The sequence below is a fragment of the Megalobrama amblycephala genome, linkage group LG13 (genome assembly GCF_018812025.1).
Source record: "Megalobrama amblycephala isolate DHTTF-2021 linkage group LG13, ASM1881202v1, whole genome shotgun sequence".
Taxonomy (NCBI): domain Eukaryota; kingdom Metazoa; phylum Chordata; class Actinopteri; order Cypriniformes; family Xenocyprididae; genus Megalobrama; species Megalobrama amblycephala.
In genome coordinates, this window is record NC_063056.1 from 34,480,291 (window position 1) to 34,502,243 (window position 21,953).

Consider the following 21,953-nt stretch of genomic DNA (forward strand, 5'->3'; position numbering starts at 1 on the left):
TGATGTCATTCTTAGATCAAACTCTAAATCTCTGTGTATGCACACTTTGTAAATGAGGCCCTTAATGTCCTCTTTTATCTTTAAATGATTTCATCTAAGGCTGTGGCTGAAGTCAGTTGTAGCTCTTGTGTTTCTGTTTGTCTCTTTTTTTTCTGTTCTCTTCTTTCCTTCAGTGATTTTGCTTGTTAACAGGCTTGTTAATGCTAAGATGATTCTAGGGGTGCCCAACCCTGTTCCTGGAGATCTACCAATTCCTGCAGAATTCAGCTCCAGCCCTGCTCAACACACCTGTCTGTAATTATCAAGTGCTCCTGATATATATATATATACAGTACAGTCCAAAAGTTTGGAACCACTAAGATTTTTAATGTTTTTAAAAGAAGTTTCGTCTGCTCATCAAGGCTACATTTATTTAATTAAAAATACAGTAAAAAACAGTAATATTGTGAAATATTATTACAATTTAAAATAACTGTGTACTATTTAAATATATTTGACAAAGTAATTTATTCCTGTGATGCAAAGCTGAATTTTCAGCATCATTACTCCAGACTTCAGTGTCACATGATCCTTCAGAAATCATTCTAATATGCTGATTTGCTGCTCAATAAACATTTATGATTATTATCAATGTTGAAAACAGTTGTGTACTTTTTTTTTCAGGATTCCTTGATGAATAGAAAGTTCAAAAGAACAGCATTTATCTGAAATACAAAGCTTCTGTAGCATTATACACTACCGTTCAAAAGTTTGGGGTCAGTAAGAATTTTTATTTTTTTGAAAAGAAATTAAAGAAATGAATACTTTTATTCAGCAAGGATGCATTAAATCAATCAAAAGTGGCAGTAAAGACATAATGTTACAAAAGATTAGATTTCAGATAAACACTGTTCTTTTGAACTTTCTATTCATCAAATAATCCTGAAAAAAAATATTGTACACAAATATTTTGTACAATTGTACACATTAAATGTTTCTTGAGCAGCAGATCAGCATATTAGAATGATTTCTGAAGGATCATGTGACACTGAAGACTGGAGTAATGATGCTGAAATTTCAGCTTTGCATCACAGGAATAAATTACTTTGTGAAATATATTCAAATAGAAAACAGTTATTTTAAATTGTAATAATATTTCACAATATTACTGTTTTTTACTGTATTTTTAATTAAATAAATGTAGCCTTGGTGAGCAGACGAAACTTCTTTTAAAAACATTAAAAATCTTAGTGGTTCCAAACTTTTGGACTGTACTGTATATATATATAAGATTTTGTGGCACAGATAAGGTCCAGTTCTGGTTAGTGATGGGAAACCGAGGCTTTCTGAAGCATTTGAGGCTTTCATCAAAATGTGCCGAAAAACGGTTCATTACTCGAAGCTTTTAACACAGTGCGCATTAGCGACATCTGGTGGTCAGACTTTTTTTCTCCACCATATAGCTTCGGAAGTCCGTGACATACGGAATCACTCTTGTCTTGAATCAGTTCTATCTAATCTGGTCTAATGTCGTCTAAATTAATTTGTGACTATGAGACCACCACTCGTGTCATGTGTAGCCTGCAACGGATTCACATAGGCTACTGATCAATAATATAAAATATACAATGATGTGATCATAACTGACATGAGTAGGCTAGTTGAAATACTTTGGATGAGCTGGTTAACCCTTATATTCTGTTCAGGGTCTCTTAGACCTATCATAAAACCGATATCATAAAACATGATTAAATGCATTTTCCTAAATGCATCAGCTGAAACGCCAATTTTTTTCAAACCAGCCGTCTCGACTTTCCGATACTGCATGACGTTCGAAGCTTCAAACGTCATCAATCACGTGGTATTGTCAATTCGATACAAGCATCGGTACAGTGTGTGATACAATAGTGCTTTGAAAACTGCGTCGAAGCATCGGAGCCCCGGTATCAACCGTCCCATCACTAGTTCTGGTTATTTCTTTGCTATGGCCTGCTTGTGGCTAGGATCTGGTAAACAGGAGCGGTCTGCCCAAGTGCCATCATACCACACCATATGTGGCCCAGATCATCATACCACTTGTGGCAGTTGTGGGACGGATTTGGGCCGGCACAAAGTTGCTATCTGGGGAGTGTCATTTGGAACTCATTATAGAGTTATTTTTATTAAAAATATATGTTGATAATGATTAAACACTTCAGTGCCCTCCAAAGGCACCATTTTAGGTAGCCTATATAAAGGGATGGGATGCCTATTTTACTACTCTTTAAACCAATAAAGAGTAATAACTGTTAACTGTTGACATATCTATTATGTAATACTTTTTAATATTTCGTAAAAATAACCACTTAAGAAATTTAGTTTTATTGGCTAGTTGTAAATTTGACTTAATTAAATAAAAATATTATATTTTTCTAAGTATATATTCTACATAAAATAAATTTTCTATTTTTAATAGAACTGGAATCTATGCAAAACATGCAGTGGAATGAAAAGTCAAAAACATCTATGTCCTCATTGTCCAGTGAGTAACCACTATACATATTCCGCACTACATGTCCCATGGTGCACTGCTTTGTTTTTACGTGCCAGAAGTAACTTTCAAGGCACGCAAATGCAGCAGTGTCTCGTGATGGGGGCGGTTTAGCGTCAGTCTTTCCCGTCTGGAGTCTGACGCACTCCGCCAGCCAATAAGCTCATGTAGCACTTCGGCGCCCGAACCCGCTGTGGAGGCAGGATTTCTTCAAATAAAGATGGCAGATGTTGTCGAAGGAGACGGCACTCGCTCCGCTGCCCCGTCCACGCTTCACTCGGCGGCTCGCAACGGCTCCGGTATGAGCTCGGGGACGTGCGCCGGCGGCCTCGTCGCAACCACGGTCACCTCCGGGCCTCGGCTGGTCCGCATCGTCAAGTCGGACTCGGGCTACGGCTTCAATGTCCGCGGGCAAGTGAGCGAAGGAGGGCAGTTGAGGAGCATCAACGGCGAACTTTACGCCCCGCTGCAGCACGTCAGCGCCGTGTTACCGGGCGGCGCGGCAGACCGAGCTGGAATCTCAAAGGGCGACCGTATTCTTGAAGTGTAAGTTTATATGTAAATAATCTGTGGACTTCATCGAGACGCGCGTGAGGAGCGCGAGCAACCGCTTTGCCCACCTCAACCGTCGTCCCTTATTAGACAGAAAGGGATCTAATTTGGTCTTAAACACCAGAGGCGAGAGTAAACAGTGTTTCTGAGTCACTTAAAGGCTTCCTATAAGAGAAATTACGCCGTACAACTGCAAACCTGGCTAATAAGTGGTTGATATATATTGGATTAGCTGAAAGTTAGCCAGCCATGTCACTGCAGTACAACATATCTGCTGTTAAGTCGCGAAATATACTGTATATTCAAAATACATAACATTTATATGGCATACAAAAATGTGATGGTGCTTCACTGAAAACATATCTGTCCACTTGGTTACAGTTTATGTGAAGGATTTCATATTCTAAACACACAGCATCACAATCATCCCATATAGTTGTTTAATAACAAATATTATTTTTAGAAGCTGATTTTATAGACTAATTTAATAGACACCTAATTGCAGTCAGTCACAGAATTTGGCTTTGTTTTCACAAATGCCAGTCCCTCACCATTCATGATGTCATCATTCACTGACCCTTTTTCCAAACATGTATGACTTTTTTTTTTTCATAGAACAGAATGACAGCTTCACTTTCATTTATTGTATGGAAAAAGATTAATTGAAAGTGAATGGAGGCTGTCACATTCAGGCTAGTCTCTTTTATTACGTTCCTCCGAAGATAGTAAGTCATACGGGTTTGGAAAAACATGAGGGTGAGTAAACGACATGCTTTTCATTTATGGCTAAACTATCCCTTTAACGTCTCTTTGCACACAGTGTCTGTGCCTGTCATATGCATCGGTGTATGTGTCTGCGTGAATGGCTGCTTCATTTCCACCAGATAAAGGAGGTTTGTGTTTGGACGTGTTTGTCTTCATTGCAGATTCAGGTCACATACAGCACCGTGAACAGACAAGCTCTCTCATTCCTTCTCATCTTGACTGCGCACTGTTCTGAGCAATACTGGGTCAAAATAGAAATAAGTCTCAATGGACAATTGGGCAAACAATAGCTTTTATTCGCAGACTCCTCAGTGATCGGCACATCCTTTTTATAACCGTGGTGATCGCAAACATTTGCAGCATGATTATGTAACTGCAGACTTGTTGTCTGTGGACTACATTATCGGATGTTAGGAGGAATGTCTGGGTTATAATTTGTTGCGATTTATTATTTGTTGATGTTACTGTGTCTCAAATCTGCACTGGAGCGGTTCCGGTTTTGCATGTTAATATTCACAGGGCACCTCATTGATGCTGGCATAGGTTGCTATGGTGACAAGTGGTTTCCGTGGCGTTGAAGGTGACAGAGCTCAGCATCAGCATCAGTCAGTGTAAACTCAGGACAGAAAGGCAGACAAAACATTGCTCATCCATCTTATAATCTCCAACTCTTTTGTACTGTGGATGTACTGTTTTAGTATAGCACATAAAAATGTTCCATGTGCACACTTTTTGCAAAGCACCCTCAGATACATGCACCTCAAATCTATTTGTAAACTCCAAAGAGCATACTTTTAAACTATGCTTGTTTTTAGTGGCTGCATAAAACTTATTTGTACAGTACTGCCCGTTCTGCAGATGTCTCTTCATTCCACTGAAATAATTCACTTAACTGCATAGTGTGGGCCTTATTTCATTAATAGTTTTTGAATTCACATTTGCATTCTCTATTTAATGGGATGCAAATAAAAAAGACTGTAATAATCATCTTGATATAATTACAAGAAATGATTTGCATATTTTATGATTCACAAACAAATGAATCTGAGCCAGTTCTTTTTAATGAATCCAAAGTGAAATAACGTGGCCGATATGGCTTGATTCTTGAAACGAATGACTCTTATGAGAGTGTTCTTTCAATGAATATTTCAAAAGGACAAGTTATCCGTTATAATATTTTGAAAATCATCATGGTGAATTTACGTGACCAACTTGAACCCATTGTAAAGTCTGCGTGGAGAAATTATTTGCGCTCACTTGAAATTGCAGATCCCATGGATTCCTATTGAAACGACTATTTCGTCTGCGAAGATTCGCTGAACAATGGGAAATGTGACTGCACCTTTAGCAGAGAGAGAAAAAACCTCAAATATACCGACTGAATCAGAATCGATTCAAGAACTTGTCAATCAGAATTGAATCTGGAAACCTGTATCAATACCCAGACCTTCAAATTGCTTAATTTTCTGTGCTCCCTGGTTGCTGTGTATATAATATATATAATATATTAGACTGCAGCAAAGCTGGCCATATCACCCTGTAGCCCAAGACTGGTTTCCCGCAGGACAAAGCCTGGTTAGTACCTGGATGGGAGACCTCCTGGGAAAACTAGGTTGCTGCTGGATGAGGTGTTAGTGAGGCCAGCAGGGATGACGGGGGACACAATACTGTCAAAAAGCACCGTCCTTCGGATGAGACGTTAAACCAAGGTCCTGACTCTCTGTGGTCATTAAAAATCCCAGGATATCCTTCGAAAAGAGTAGGGGTATAACCCTGACATCCTGGCCAAATGTGCCCATTGTCTTCTGTCAATCATGGCCTCCTAATCATCCCCATATACCGATTGTCTCCACTCCACCAATAAGCTGGTTTGTGGTGGGCGTTCTGGCGCAATATGGCTGCCGTCGCATCATCCAGGTGGATGCTGCACATTGGTGGTGGTTGAGGAGATTCCCCCTTCCCTATGTAAGTGCTTTGAGTACCCAGAAAAGCACTATATAAATGTAACAAATTATTATTGTTATTATTTTTGGCCAGAGTTGAGAATCCCTAGCCTGACTACGTCAGACTTCCTACTTCCGCTCAATTTCATTTCGCTTCTGTACTCAGTCTGATACAGCGTCAGAGCTTTGTGTTTGCCACCGGTATGGAAACAGCCGGGCCAATCAACGAACAGAGGGCGGGCTGAGAGCCGTGACGTAATGCTAAGCGCCGAGTTTTACATTGTAGGTTAGAGAAATCGAAAACCGAAACGACCGCGGAAATGGGAAACGAGACACGGGATGCAAACTTCGGGATGCATTAACTTCGCATAATCTGCAAAAGTCGTTTACAGCCATGTTCACTCCGGTATTTCGCTCGCATCATCATGTGTTTACAACAGGTTTACAGTGGAAGTTAAATCATAGATTTGAGTTCGATGCATGATGTCTGTGCTTCGATGCGGCTGTACAGGCCCATAACATACGTCATAACTAAACGTATCTGATTGGCTTACGGGTAACCAATGATTTTAAACTTCAGACAAGCGCCCCCTAGCGAGAGAGAAAACACTTCTCTATTATGCCATTCCAGACTCTGTCTACGAAGCAAAGTGAAGTAGCAGAGTCTGGTATTACCAGGCTAGAGAATCCCTGTTATAGAGTGATAAAAAGAGGGAGATGCTGTGAGGACAAACTGTAGGTTGGAGCCACGGTTGGGCAACACAAAACTATGATTCACTGGCGTGATATTTACCAGTCTTTTATGTACAGTAAGGATGAGGAGTGAGCGCTCAGTGGAGCTCTTTGAGTGGCTGACTTCGAGCGTATTTGAGTGTCTACGAGAAACAGACGAGTGAGAGAGTATGTCAGTGCACTGCTGATTGCTGTTGAGTAACTCTTAAGTACTTTGTTGTAGTGATTTTACTGCATTGTTTTTGCTGAAACCCTTCAGCTCACTTTGGACCACATGTTCGCTTTGGGGTATCAGGGTTTGTTTTCTGTCCTGTATGCTGTCTGAAACCTGCATTACAGTCAGACCGACAGCTTCCACGCTTCAACCACATACAATAGAGATTTTGAGGTCAAACTCAGGTTATCAGGGCAGAAGATCTGACACTTTGAGTAAGTGAGACCTGCTCAGTCATCTCTTGAGAACTCTGTTTTAATCAAACCTGACTTTTAGCAGAGCTGAAATCTATGGATTTTTTCCCTACTAATCAGTTGGGCCAGCAGTTCATATTTCTATTTGACATGCCAACATTTTCTCTGGCCACAAAGGAAGGATTAGTTTTATTTTTACATATGCATTTTTATATTTGAGACAAAATGAAATCTTTTCATTCTCCTAGAATATTCTTTTATTTAGAATATTGTGAAATAGTATTACAATTTAAAATAACTATTCTATTCGAATATGTTTTAAAATGTCATTTATTTCTGTGATGGCAAAGCTGAATTTTCAGCATCATTACTCCAGTCTTCAGTGTCACATGATCCTTCAGAAATCATACTATTGTGCTGATTTACTAATTTTGTTCTCAAGAAACATTTCTTATTATCTATGTTGAAAACAGTTGTGCTGCTAAATATTTTTGTGGAAACATTTTTTCAGGATTCTTTGAATAGAAGAACAAACAGACATTTTTTGTAACCATGTAAATGTCTTAAAGAGTTAGTTCACCCTAAAATAAAAATTGTCATTAATTACTCACCCACCTGTAAGACCTTTGTTCATCTTCAGAACACAAAATAAGATATTGTTGATTAAATCCGATGGCTCCGTGAGGCCTCAACTGAGAGCAAAGCCACTGAATGAAGGTCTTACGGGTGTAGAATGACATGAGGGCGAGTAATTAATGACATAATTTTCATTTTTGGGTGTACTAACCCTTTAACTGTTACTTTCGATCAATTAAATGCATCCTTGCTGAATAAAATTAATTAATCTTACTGGCCCCAACTATTGAACAGTAATACATTTTTACAAAACTAAAACTTGGAACAAACTGGATATTATACAGTTGTAATGTAATTCTATATTCATAAATACACTTGCTGAAAAATGGCATAGGATGCAAATTTTGGTTAGTATTTTTTAACACTTTCTTACTTCTCTTTCTCTTTCTTACATTTTTTTTTTTTTGGAAAAATGGGGAAAAAACCATCTACGTTAACCAGCTAGATTGATGCTAAGTGAAATGTTTGGTTTTCTTGCTGGCAAGGCATAAAATGGCTGTACAGGATCAACAAATGTAAAATCTTCAGTGGCATCACAGCACTTGTTTGAAAGGGCAAGTAACAGTTTCGTCAACTGATCCGAAACTCTCCCACATTCTTATTGTTGAGTCCTGAAAAGATTAGACCATAAAATAGGAGCTCCAGAAGCTCCACCTAAGTAGTAATTCAGGATTAAGAGATATCTGATCTGACCTTAACCCTCTAAAAGGTCCTGGTAAGGCAAGATTTATAGCATTAACCATTGAATGTCACATTGGTATAAAGTACTGACTGAGAGTCAAGGCTTAATTCTGTAACCAGATCCTTCTCTCTTCTTTTCAATCTGCAGAAATGGGGTGAATGTGGAAGGGGCCACTCATAAGCAGGTGGTAGATCTCATCCGAGCAGGAGAGAAAGAGTTGGTCTTGGCTGTCCTGTCGGTTCCTCAGCCAGAGACGGACAGCCTTGATCCTGGGGACGATGGCTCTTCGCAGTCCTGCTATGACTACAGTGACAAGCAGGCCGTGCCCATCTCCGTGCCCACCTACAAACATGTGGAGCAGAATGGGGAGAAGTTTGTTGTGAGTGTTCTATCTGCTGTGCCTGCTTACGCCTCTTGTTCAGTCTGATATTTTTTTCCATGATGATTTCAGGATCATTTTAAAAGGATTGTGTGTGTGTGTGTGTGTGTGTGTCAGGTCTACAACGTGTACATGGCAGGCAGGCAGTTGTGCTCGAAGCGCTATCGAGAGTTTGCCATCTTGCATCAGAATCTGAAGAGGGAATTTGCTAACTTTGCATTTCCCAAGCTGCCAGGGAAATGGCCTTTCTCCTTGTCTGAGCAGCAGCTAGACGCTCGCAGACGGGGACTGGAGGAATATTTGGAGAAAGGTAAGAGGGGACGACACAGGAATGAGATGAAAATCTAGAAAATAACTGTTTACAGATGTTTCCAACATTCTCTGTCTATTTTTTTATTTTTTTTTTGCTGTTCCCTCTTCATCTCACCAGTATGTTCTGTTCGGGTAATCGGCGAGAGCGACATCATGCAGGAGTTTTTGTCAGAGTCTGATGAGGTAAGGCATTGTGTATATTGGGGCTGTCAAGGTATCAGATCACAGTAATTGTATTATTGCAATAGAGTTTGTAACTATAACTGTATAAAAACGTACAAAAAGAACTTGCTGTTAATCGTCACTTCCTGCAGACGGGGGTATGTCTCATGTATAAAAGGCAAACAGTGCCTTTCCAGCTGATATTTATCCAAAGTTTTTGCCCTTAGGGTCATCTGAAGTAGGAAGGATAGCTTAGAGGTGGTTTGGTGTGGTTACACTCATTTGGTGATTGAAAACAGAAATGGGAAGTATCTGTGTACCATGGGGAATGTCTGGTGCCATTCATCCTCAGTAATCACATGACCACTCTGTCTGGACATGCACAGTATGTTCTCTGGGGTAGGGAGGACAGGCCTGATTTTAAGCATCTTATGATGATAAAAAGATTTCATGCCCTGTTTTATTCTATTCCATTTATTCCCTATTTGTGCCATTTCTTACCCAACAGACTAACAGGCATAGAGCACTGCAGTGATGTGTTTTTATAGGCCAACACAGAAGTTAGCATCACCCTGGTTCCCTCAACAAAAATTCAATAGGATTTTTCCATTGGCTTTTGGTTTAGTGTCACCATCAAAAACAACACATTTATGATTCTTACACATTTTGTTTATCATGATAATCTTCATAAATGAACACAACTTTTATGAATTTTAAAGCTTAAATACAATCGGCAGAAGTAAAAGCTAAATGTTGGCTATAATCGAACTACACTGTGGTCGCATGATTTCAACGTCACCATCATTAAGCTTCCGACAACTCTTCCTGTCTTTATTTAAAAAACATTTTCCCTGGATGTTTCATTTAGAATAGTTTGCAAGGCTTGTCTTTTTCCCTCAACTAGTTCAGCACAAATCCCGCCCTGCAGCCAGTTTCATTGGGAAGGGATAGAGTTTAGTATTTGTTGTAGCATTGTGCAGGCATCAGCACTGATTGACACAACCAATGAAATCTTTCGGCTGCAGCTGCGGGGTGGAGTTTGTCCTGAATTGGTTTGGGGGGAAAATAATTTTCCTGTTCAGCGTTATTTTGTTTAATGTCCCTGGCACCCTCTGTAGTCCCATTTAGCCACATGTTAGTACCTAGAGAGGCTTTTTCAAGACAAATAAAAGCTTTAAATTAAATCACAAGTGAGTATTACAGATTTATTTTATGTTGTAGAATAAAATGTGAAAGCATCTTGAGCTTGTCTTTAACCACAGACCTTATTTCAGGCATTTAAAAAAACCTGTTGACTTGGGGACGATGGAACTGGAAGTGCTAAAATGCTGACTTGTTTCCGTGTTTTGGCCTACAAAAATACATCATCCCTGCAGCACTCTATTGGACTACAGTTCATGTATACAGTTAATCACACATCATCTGGTCTCTGCTTTGTGCAGACACTTCGAAAGACAGCTAAATGAGTAACTGGACAAAGAGAAGGAGACTGTAGCCCTGCAAAAACCTACTTTAGCTTGATTATAACTGTGTATAACAGAAAGATGGTGCACACAGCTTTGCAATCACACTTGACTCAGAAATTCGATCATGGGCAATGGCCACCGATCAAAAAAGACCCATCAATGACAAAGTGTGATAGATAAGTTAGCATAGAAAACATGCCTGTTAACACGTTTTGACTGTCAAAGGGGACAAACTGATAAAGAGACTAGAGATTATTCAACTCAATTCAGTTCAACTGTTACTTTTGTTTTCATATTGAATGCAGTTTATTTATGGTATTACAGTAAAAGTTCAATGTTTGTCACTTCAATATGATGAAATGGGGAAACCCGAAGATCAGTCAATTATAAAGTGGTCCTTAAAGCAGTGGTTCTCAACCAGGGGACCTTAGCATACTTCCAAAGGGGCCACAAGATGGCTTAAAAGTATTTCAAATTAAGAAGAAATCCAGACGTCAGCTGAAATCATATTTTTATTTTAATTCATTGCCTTAACAGCTGCCATTTTTTAAAGAAAGAATGTATAATAATGAAATGTATATGTATATATATTTTTTTTTTAATATATGTAATTAGGATACCACATTTACCATATTATGCAAATAAAGAGAGAAATTGAAGTATGAAATAAGAAAATAAAATTTCAAGGAAAAAAGTTATTCTCCTAAAAGTTATTAGGATCAAGGCAGTCTTCCCGGGGCGTAAAAATGCCTGTATGTCTTTCCAAAACAGATGGATCTGGTCTTATATCTGTTTAAAGGTGCCCTAGAATTAAAAATTGAATTTATATTGGCATAGTTAAATAACAAGAGTTCAGTACATGGAAAAGACATACGCTGAGTTTCAAACTCCATTGTTTCCTCCTTCTTATATAAATCTCATTTGTTTAAAAGACCTCCGGAAAACAGGCGAATCTCAACATAACACCGACTGTTACGTAACAGTCGGGGTGTACGCCCCCAATATTTGCATATGCCAGCTCATGATCGAGGCATTACACAAGGGCAGAACGTCTGGATGTGCACAGCTGAATCATCAGACTAGGTAAGCAAGCAAGGAAAATAGCGAAAAATGGCAGATGGAGCAATAATAACTGACATGATCCATGATAACATGATATTTTTAGTGATATTTGTAAATTGTCTTTCTAAATGTTTCGTTAGCATGTTGCTAATGTACTGTTAAATGTGGTTAAAGTTACCATCATTTCTTACTGTATTCACGGAGACAAGAGTCGTCGTTATTTTCATTATTAAACACTTGCAGTCTGTATAATTCATAAACACAACTTCATTCTTTATAAATCTCTCCAACAGTGTAGTGTTAGCCAGTTAGCCACAGAGCATAGCCTCAAACTCATTCAATATCAAATGTAAACATCCAAATAAATACAATACTCACATAATCTGACGCATACATTCAGTATGCATGACGAACACTTTGTAAAGATCCATTTTGAGGGTTATATTAGCTGTGTAAACTTTGTTTATGCACCGTTTAAGGCAAGCGCGAGCTCTGGGGGCGGAGAGCGCACAATTTAAAGGGGCCACAACCTGAAATCGTCTCGTTTCTAATTATACCCCAAAATAAGCAGTTAAAAAAATGAATTAAAAAAAATCTATGGGGTATTTTGAGCTGAAACTTCACAGACACATTTAGGGGACACCTTAGACTTATATTACATCTTTTAAAAAAAAGTTCTAGGGCACCTTTAATTTGTTGAGGATCTTCATGTATTTATTCAGTATGAAAAAGCAGCATTTAAAAATGTGGCAGTCCTGTTGTTATTTGTGAACCCATTTGCATGTTCTATTGCTCAGCTGTGAGTGTGAGTCTGTACCTTGTCAGGGTGTTTCTCAGGCACACAATGGACAAGCAGTACTGTATTTTTAGGTCCCCCTCTCATTTCTCCTAGAACTATAATGGTGTTTCTGATGTGGAGCTAAGGATAGCCATGCCAGACAAAACTACAGTTACTGTCCGGGTGCGAAAGAATTGCACAACAGACCAGGTCTACCAGGTACTGTATTTAATTCATGTGACAATATAGCAAATGTATCAGTTTCCATATCCACACATTTCATTCATTCTCCCTGTCTTTCTTTTTTTCAGGCGGTAGTAACAAAGATTGGGATGGACAGCATTACTGCAAGTTATTTTGCTCTGTTTGAAGTCATTAACCACTCTTTTGGTAAGAGCTCCTCTTCATCATTTCTCCTGTATGACAGTGTTATATGCCTGTGGTTAGTAATACTAGTAACTAGGGGTGTAATAGTTCAGATTTTTAAAATTTTGGTCAGTAAAAATATTTGAAAACCATGAAATTGCTGGCAAACATTAAGGTCAATGTTAACATGTATTGCAATTTAAATAAAACAGATATAAACATGTTATCACAAAGATCATTGACAAAATAGTAAACACCATGAATGTTCAAAATCACATGGCAGAAATGAGAGCGAGAGATGTATTTAATACTAACTCAAATCATTATTGTCTGATTAGTTTTCCCTGTGTAGGTAAAGTGTAGGTTTGATGATAAAGCTCCCCTATTATGCTATTTAAAGGTTCCTCATTTTGTTTTGGAGGTCTCGTATAATAGATTTACATGCATTAAAGGTCAAAAAACACTTTAATTTTTTCATCAAATACATTACACATTACCTGATTTCTCAAAAACTCTGAAAACAATTAGTTTGAAGATTTAGTCTTGCTAAACCCCTCCTTTCCACAAAGCTGCTCTGATTGGCCAGATGGCCCAGTCTGTTGTGATTGGTCGACCGCTTACAGCGCGTGTCAGAAATGAAACGCCTATTACCATATTTAATTTTCAGCTCAGGAGGCTTCCTCAGTGCTTGATACACAGTGATACGAACAGTAACAATGGCGTCTGGTTTTTCAGTATCAATTCCAGTGCGAGTCCTCATCCTTTGAAAGTGCATGCAAAGTGGATTCACAGAGCTCAAAACAGCATCTTCTCAACATGAACAACACTAACCAAACTCTTCGAGGCCTCAGCAACAACTACAGTGTTTGAGGGCGGGTCAAAGTAGATGTGGGCAGCCAATGAATACCACAGGCTGGTATTATGCAAATTTATGTTGTGACATAGGTATGTAACATAATTAATGACGACTCGTTTTTGCAGTTCAGAATTACTGTTTCTTTTAGGAGACAAGTTGTTTTTCTGATGCACTTTGATCTTTAAAACTTTGCAGACCTTTTGCATTTACTAACCGCTACATTACACACTGGATGAAAGGTAATATTAGATAGAGCATAAAGGGGGCACTTTAGGTAAAGCAAATCACAAAAAAATGAAGCTTTTATGAAACAAAATAATTACGCATTTTGTTTGCTCTCCTCAAGTTATATAAAGTGTACTTTAATTCATTGTTAAACAGATTCGTTGTTTTTTTTTCTCTCTAAATGTAAACCAATTCACTGATGCAGAATTACCATAATTACTCATTACTCAATTATGCAATACAAACATACATCGTACTGTATGTGGCAGATCTTTTTTTAATATAAGAACCATTTCACCCCTAGTAGAACTGTTTCTGTTATCATTTCTTATAACGAATTGGGTATGTTCAAGTTTTGTAGTTTTTCATATCATTTTTATGTAACTGGGATTTTTATGGACCAGTTAAAATTCATTATAATATTTACAGATTCATTGATACGTCTGAAATTGGTTGTCTTTCTAAAGCTGCATTATATGCTTTTTATATCTCATCATTCATGAGACCACACAATGCATTATAAGGCATAATTAATGCATTAAAAATACTTTAATAATGAATTATGCATAAAGGCTTTAAGTAAAGTGTTACTTGTATTACTTGTGTTACTTTAATCCTTTTAATTACCTTTTTATTCTGAAGCAGAAACAGCCTTTGTTTTATAGGGTTTTTAAAATAATTACACATACACACTAAGGTCTTCATTGTCTTGTCTGCGCTCTACATGTATGGGGTTTGTTAGCTCACGGCTCTTGAATTATACAAGCCTCTTTGTTTACTAATCTTCTTATCCAGTCACTTAATGAAGGCAAAATGTGCTCGGCCAGTATGTGTGAGTTTGTGATTCATGTTAAAATTACTTCACAGCCCCATCCACATTTTAAGATTTGATGCGTCACAAAATTGCTGTACTTGTATCTTTAATTGCTCCCAAAATATCCAAGCAGTTAGTTAGTGTTTATAGGAGAGTTTGTGGGTGCTGTGTATTTGGTGTTTCATAGAGCAGCTTTGAACATGTTTCACCAGGATGTCTCAACTAGTAGCAGGGTCTTGTGTTCACATCAAGCTCAATGTTTATGGATTAGTTTTATATATATTTCATATATAAATTTATAATATTCATGATATAATGTTAAGTAATATATACTAATAAATGAAGTACATAATAAAGTCCTTACAACTTTATTAAATACTCTTGAATCTTCATCTTTCACACTTTCTCCCTGTCCCGGTTTCTTACTGCTTATCTACGCCTATATTTCTGTCTCTCTCGATCTCTCAGCACGCAAGCTGGCCCCTAATGAGTTTCCACATAAGCTGTATGTGCAGAACTACACATCTGCCGTCCCAGGCACCTGCCTCACGCTCCGCAAGTGGCTCTTCACCACAGAGGAAGAGATTCTGCTCAATGACAACGAGCTGGCTATCAACTATTGCTTCCATCAGGTCTGTGTGTTTGTTTTCAAGAAAATGTGTGTTTGTGGCAATGCATTTTCAGTCTGTTCTAGTGTTTACTTGTGTCCTCTCTCTCAGGCTTTGGATGATGTGAAAAAGGGATTCATCAAAGTGGGAGAAAAATCCTACCAGCTCCAAAAGCTCACTGAACAGAGGAAAATGACCATGGTCAGTCACCAAACAATGCAAATTCACAGTTATTGGAATTAGTGGAGGTCTGTGGGTTAAAGGGATAGTTCATCCAAAAAATGAAAACGGTCATCATTTACTCACCATAGTGTCATCTGTGGAAGGCAAAAAGAAAGTTTTGAATCTTGGTATCCTTTAAATTTCGAATTATCCAGCTCTCAAATCAAATATTGCACATGGTGAAGGTTAAATCTCATGACGTTTAAACATTTGAGAGTGAATGTTAACTTAAATTATGGTCTGTTTATCACACATTTATCGTAAGGATTCAGAAGACTTTTAATGCCAAACACAGGTCATGTGGACTATTTTTCTGTTTCCATAGAAAAAATAACAGCGTACAGGTTTGTTACGACATTAGAAGTATATGACTGAATTTCCTTTTGAAGTAGCTTGAAGAAAAAAAGGATGCACAATATATAGATTAACAGCACATATTCTATTTTTGTAAGATTAGATTATTTTTTTATTTGATTTTTTTAAAAATAGAATGTTATTGATTATTGTCATTTTGTCTATTATTACTATTAAATTATATTTGCCATCATCTAACACTCACTTTAAGTTAATCTTTAATAGCTGTAATCATTTAATAACACTGTTAAATGTAAGATTTGCAAATCTAAAGTATAAAACCACAATTTTTCATACATTGCATTGTTATAAAGACATTTAAAATGCTTCTAAATATTTATAAACATTTATAATTCAAATAAATGTTGTTCTTTTAAAAAATATTAAGCAGCACAACTGTTTTAAACATTGATAATAATAAAAACTTTTAATATCAGTGCATCCCTAATTGAAAAGTGATTGTGAAAAATTAATCTTAATATTCCTGTACCTTCTTCCTCTGTAGTATTTAAGTATTCTGAGGACATGCGAGGGCTACAATGAGATCACTTTCCCGCACTGCTCCTGTGACTCGCGTAGGAAAGGTCACGTCGTCACGGCGATAAGCATCCGCCACTTTAAACTCCATGCGTGCACAGAGGATGGCACTCTAGAGGTGAATGTGTTTGCTTTGAAGGAGTGAAAAGTTGCTTACTTGGTGTAATGATTATAGTATGTGTTGTTGATACCACTCAGTAACTTACTTTTATAAGTTCAGATGACAATTTTATATTGCTTAATGATTTTCCCTTTGTGTCGTTACAGAATCAGGTGATAGCGTTCGAATGGTCCGAGATGCAGAGATGGGACACGGATGAAGAGGGAATGGCTTTCTGTTTTGAGTACGCACGAGGGGAGAAAAAACCTCGCTGGGTCAAAATCTTCACTCCTTATGTGAGTCTCGTACGTACATGTGATCTTGCAACCTGGATTTATTCTTGCGCACTAAAGATGCCTTCTCTTTTCTAGTTCAACTACATGCACGAGTGCTTTGAGAGAGTCTTCTGTGAGCTCAAATGGAGAAAAGAGGTGGGTACTTAAGTTCTAAATCAGTGTTTGCTTGCCTTTCGCTCTGTTATTATAAGATTGATATATTTTTTCAGGTTGAAGAGGAGGCCACGGACAAGGACAATAAAAACTGCAGTAAAGATGGTATGTGCGGTAAGGTAAGGCTTTGCCTGCCTCCATATAGAATTGTGGACTTTAAAGGGTTAGTTCACCCAAAAATGAAATTTCTGTCATTAATGACTTCCCCTCATGTCGTTCCACACCCGTAAGACCTTCGTTCATCTTAGGAACACAAATTAAGATATTTTTGATGAAATCCAAGAGGTTTTTTTTTATGCCCCATAGAAAGCAACGTAATTACCATCATTCAAGGTCCAGAAAAGTAGTTAAAAGACATTGTTAAAATAATCAACGTGACTACAGTGGTTCAACCTTAATGTTATGAAGCGACAAGAATACTTTTTGTGTGCAAAAACAAAACAAAAATAATGACTTTATTCAACAAATTTGTCTGTCCCCGGTCAGTCTCCTACGCAGTTTACGTGACTATTTTAACAACGTCTTTACTACTTTTCTGGACCTTGAATGACGTTAATTACGTTGCTTTAATAAAAAATATCTTAATTTGTGTTCTGAAGATGAACGAAGGTCTCACGGGTTTGGAACGACATGAGGGTGAGTAATAAATGACAGAATTTTCATTTTTGGGTGAATTAACCCTTTAATGTCCATCCATAATGTGTGCTCTTCTGAATCCTGTCTATCTTTGACAGAATATCTTCCAGCTGTTGAGACACAGAAGGGATGGAGGCACATGAATGAAGAGATCATCTCCTCTTGAATTCTCAAATACATGCACACGTACACTAAAAGCCACATACAGAGACATTTCAAACCAGTCCCATATGCTTACTTGTACTCCACCACTGATACACACATACTGAAATACGAAGATATGAAACAGGAAATGACACAACTACAGTGCAATGATGAAAATAAGAAACTACAAGAGACTTTTAAAGACTTACGCCATCATTTCATTTCATTGGACTGGACAGAATTATGTTGGACGTACTGGAGTTGACCGCCAGCTCAGGACAGGAGAGACGACACTGAAAGGCTGCTCCAGGAGACGGACGTGGTCATTGACATGGCACCAGCATTGTGACTAATTCATGTCATGTGACTGGTCACAAGACGAGGTCTTCAGACGCAGACAACTGAGAGACTGAACTGTGCTTCTGGGGCGTGCGTCAAATTAAAGGCGTGGAAACTAAGGCATCATGATGACACTAACACATGCACCTGTGAGGGCAGAGATGCTCTCTCAGAATGTATCAGTTTAAAGGTACACTATGTAACTTGTTTGGCGCTCTAGCGGTTAAAAAACAAAACCGCATGTGTCTTGCGAAAGAACATTGTGGCCGGAGCTACTTCTCTCTGTTTATGTCTATAATGAGTCACACAGGTATTGGGCTACTAATAGTCCGAATATACGCTTATTATAGGCGTACCGTAGTGATTCAGAATAAGACAAAAACACAGTTTGGAGGATGGATTTTGCTCATTATATAAATTTTGTACATTTTCAAAAGAAAATAAGTTACATAGTGCTCCTTTAAAAAAAAAAATGATTATAAAATAGAAACATTACTTCATTTTCCACTTGGACAATCAGAGTGAGAGAGGGAAAGAGAAAAAGCTTTTCAAGCGAGTAGAAACGAGGGCAAGAGAGACAGATCAATACTTTCCATGCTTTTCCACATTAATTTGTCTCTTACCTCACTATTGCCACAGTGTTGGTAGTAGGTTTGTACAGATTTTCAGCCCTTTAGCTGAACTGAGGTTTTTAATTTAATTTTTTTTTGTGCTCTCATTTGTCTTTTATTCTCCAAAGCAGTATTTGGTTGCATTGGCCATCGCCAGGCCCAGATGGAATTTCTGTGCAGATTTTAATGGGATTTTCTCCTAGTAAAAATGTGTTAAACGGGTCAATGACGTGACACTCCTTTTAAATCTGTTATTTATTCAAAATATGTTAAAAATGTGATTCATACATACATAACCTTTTTTTTTAAATGTCATGTGATGTGACTCCCTCCAAAATATAATGATAATTCAAATTCATAATAATGGTAAAAACAATACTTTTTTTTTTGGAAAATGTCATAAATCAGTGGTTCTCAATATTCAGAAGCCCCTTGTATACCCCTGAGATGTTTTGCTGTAATTACAAAGCCCATATTTTGATTTCAATTTTTTTTTTTGTCAAAACTGGGAGTGTCCGTATGTTAAATTAGTTAACCAGAATAATCTAATAATGTTTTTTTATATATATATATATATATAATAATTTTTTTTTATTTTATTTTTTTCATGGACACTCTTGCATGTCATTGACCTAAACACAGCTGACACAGTACTTTTTGTAGCTAATTTATGATTAAATTAGGCAAAATATTTATCAAGTGAACACTTAAGGGCTGGGGAATATGAATTATAAGTGTTGTAAATCTGCAGAGAGTCTGTGTGGGTCTGGCCATCGATCTTGAACACCTGCCCACTAATCTGTAACAGTTCTGTGTGGGTGTTCTCTCTGCTCATGTATAACTTCAGCTGTATTAACAGTGTTATAAATGTGAAGCACTGAATTGGCTGCTTGGTTGTGGATGCCATGCCTTCATCCAGCAGTAGGTGGCTCTGACCGCACAGGAAGCTGTCTGCATCAAACCATGTCTGAGTGTGTGAGCGTTTGATTGTTTCTTCTTCTTCCCCCCCCCCACCCATTTTATTTCTTGTAGCGCAGGCGCATACAAATCTGTCACTTCAGACCAGTCAGGACATGTTTTGCACTTTTTAAATGACGTACGTATGTGTGATTTGTGTTAAAAGACTGATAGCATGCCATTTCTGTCCTGCATTGTTCCATTAGTTTCATCACATTCATTGACTTTAAAGGAATATTCCTGGTTCAATACAATGCCACAATGTTAATTACCACAAAAAGTAATTTAAAAAAAATCTGGGTTACAGTGAAGCACTTATAATGGAAATGAATGGGGCCAGTCTGGAAATACTGACTGTTTTAATACAGTCACAAGCCAATAATAATGTGTATTAACACAATTTTTGTGTCAGATTGTTTACGCTTTCTGTGTAATTTTACAATGTCGTAGCTATTACAACATAACTTCTAAACCCTAAAACGACATTGATGAACAACTTCACATAATACACAAGTTTTATCAGAGAAATCCATGTTTTATAACCTTCATATTTCTGCTTTTAAATCCTCTAAATATTAGCCCAACCATAACCTTGACTTTAGCTTTGTTTTCTGTTGTTTTTTTATACTAAAGACCCGAATCAAAATGAATTAGCCAGTATTCAACCAGGATTATTCCTTTAATAGACAAACTGAGTGAGCAACGCCTTTGAACAGAAAAATCAGTGGATTTATGTTGTGTTGAATTACAACAGATGTCTTGTATAACGGTTATGCTGGTTATCATGGGATACATGCAAAGCCTCTGCGTAAGCGTACAGATCAAATATCTCTTCTTTCTTGTCAGATGGCTTGTCATAGACTTTAAGATGAGACTTTTAGCTTCGTCTGTGTGTATCTCTCCCCCTCTCTCATTCTTTACTCTTTCGTTCTCTCTGTTTGTTTGCTCTGGTTGTTTTTCTCTATTGGTTAAAACTTTAATTTATTTGAATATGGAATTCAAACACAAATATCTCTGTGTACAGTATTTTCAGCGCTGTGAGTTTTTGGGTAACCTTTTCAAAAACAAGGCACAAGTACATTTACAAAGTGACTGTAGTAAAAAACAAAATAAGCAATGTAGGGCACATACTGCAAATAAAACAAACGGTATACCTGGAGGAGGTTTTGAAATCGAAATCTCAAGTTGACATGAATTAATGTAAAAGCAAAATGTTTGGTCATAGCATTATAATAAATTGTAACATATTCTTTTAAATAAATTGATTTATTGACCCAAAGCTGACCTTTTGGTGGTGAGATACAGCTTTTCTGAACCAGTGACGGACAATATCAGAGGTGCAGGGGAATAATCAAGTACATGAAAAAGATGTGGGGACGAGGTGCCAACGCAGGAATAATTTAGCAGCCGCATAAATTGTGAATGGGATTAGTAACATTAGTGTTGCTCTCTGTGGGTCATGTCACTGACCTTCACCCCAATGATTTTATCAGGCATTTAACAATTAAAGAACAAATGGGGCCTGAAACACAAGACGGCTTGTGTCACTTCAGCAGCAGCGTGAGTGTAGGCCTAGTACAGGTTCTACTGCCTTTGCCAGCTGAGGAAGTTCAACCTGCCACTGAAGCTGCTGATACGAGTCTATTAAGTAGTCACAGAATCTGTCATGTACACCTTTAGAACTGTCTGGTTAGGTTTGCTCACCAAATCAGACAAAACAAGTCTGGACATATACCTCCAGAGCAGGGGCTTTTTAATCTTTTAGATGCCATGAACTGCCAAATATGATTAAACTCCTGCAATCCCTAGGGATGCTCATCAAATTTTAAAGGCAGCTACATATTTTCATGTAAAAGACCCAATTAATACTGTTTAGAAAAGTATATTTTAAATTGCCTATGTGTAAAATATTTGTAAAATATTGTTACATTGTTTTTTATACTCACTATAGTTACATCAAATTTTATTTAAAACAAAAAATATATATTTTTTATCTAAATTTGTGTACTGTTTTAATCATTTTTATTTAATTTAATCAAACGTTTGTTTGTTTATTTAGTTATTTAATCTAGGCTAATTTATTTATTTGAATCAATTTTGAATGTCTTTATATATGTAGCTAGTTGGTTGGTTTGATCTTATTTTAATAATTACTATTATATTTGTTTTTACACTGCTTTTCTCTAAATTTGTCCACGGACCCCCTAGCACTTCCTTGCGGCCCTCCAGTTTGAAAAACTCCTGCTTCCAGAGTGAGGAAAAGGGCAGTAAAATCAGACAAATTAATATTATTATTTATATTATAATATCATATTATATTATTTCTCGTCGACGTTGGGAATACTGCTA

General features: G+C 37.4%; 1 protein-coding gene across 2 annotated transcripts; it reads left to right on the plus strand.

The window, feature by feature from the left end:
• The first annotated feature begins 2,481 nt into the window (after positions 1–2,481).
• On the plus strand, positions 2,482–20,883 carry snx27b (sorting nexin 27b). 2 transcript variants are annotated; one of them, XM_048152738.1, is made up of 13 exons: positions 2,482–3,055; positions 8,375–8,606; positions 8,724–8,916; positions 9,037–9,101; positions 12,501–12,605; positions 12,698–12,776; positions 15,116–15,279; positions 15,367–15,456; positions 16,337–16,486; positions 16,636–16,764; positions 16,840–16,899; positions 16,974–17,036; positions 17,652–20,883. In XM_048152738.1, the coding sequence occupies exons 1-13, from the start codon at positions 2,730–2,732 to the stop codon at positions 17,694–17,696; spliced, it is 1,701 nt and encodes a 566-aa protein (XP_048008695.1). In that variant the 5' UTR covers positions 2,482–2,729; the 3' UTR covers positions 17,697–20,883. The 2 variants fall into 2 exon arrangements, with proteins under 2 accessions (XP_048008695.1, XP_048008694.1); XM_048152737.1 differs by having other exon boundaries at positions 2,485–3,055; positions 16,974–17,022.
• Positions 20,884–21,953: the final 1,070 nt, after the last annotated feature.

What these genes read in the sequence shown, in the direction of transcription:
- snx27b (XM_048152737.1), top strand. Translation starts at nt 2,730, where the DNA reads ATGGCAGATGTTGTCGAAGGAGACGGCACTCGCTCCGCTGCCCCGTCC. An exon ending in AGTCATTAACCACTCTTTTG is followed by an intron (nt 12,777 to 15,115) that starts GTAAGAGCTCCT and finishes TCGATCTCTCAG; the next exon opens with CACGCAAGCTGGCCCCTAAT. An exon ending in TAAAAACTGCAGTAAAGATG is followed by an intron (nt 17,023 to 17,651) that starts GTATGTGCGGTA and finishes TATCTTTGACAG; the next exon opens with AATATCTTCCAGCTGTTGAG.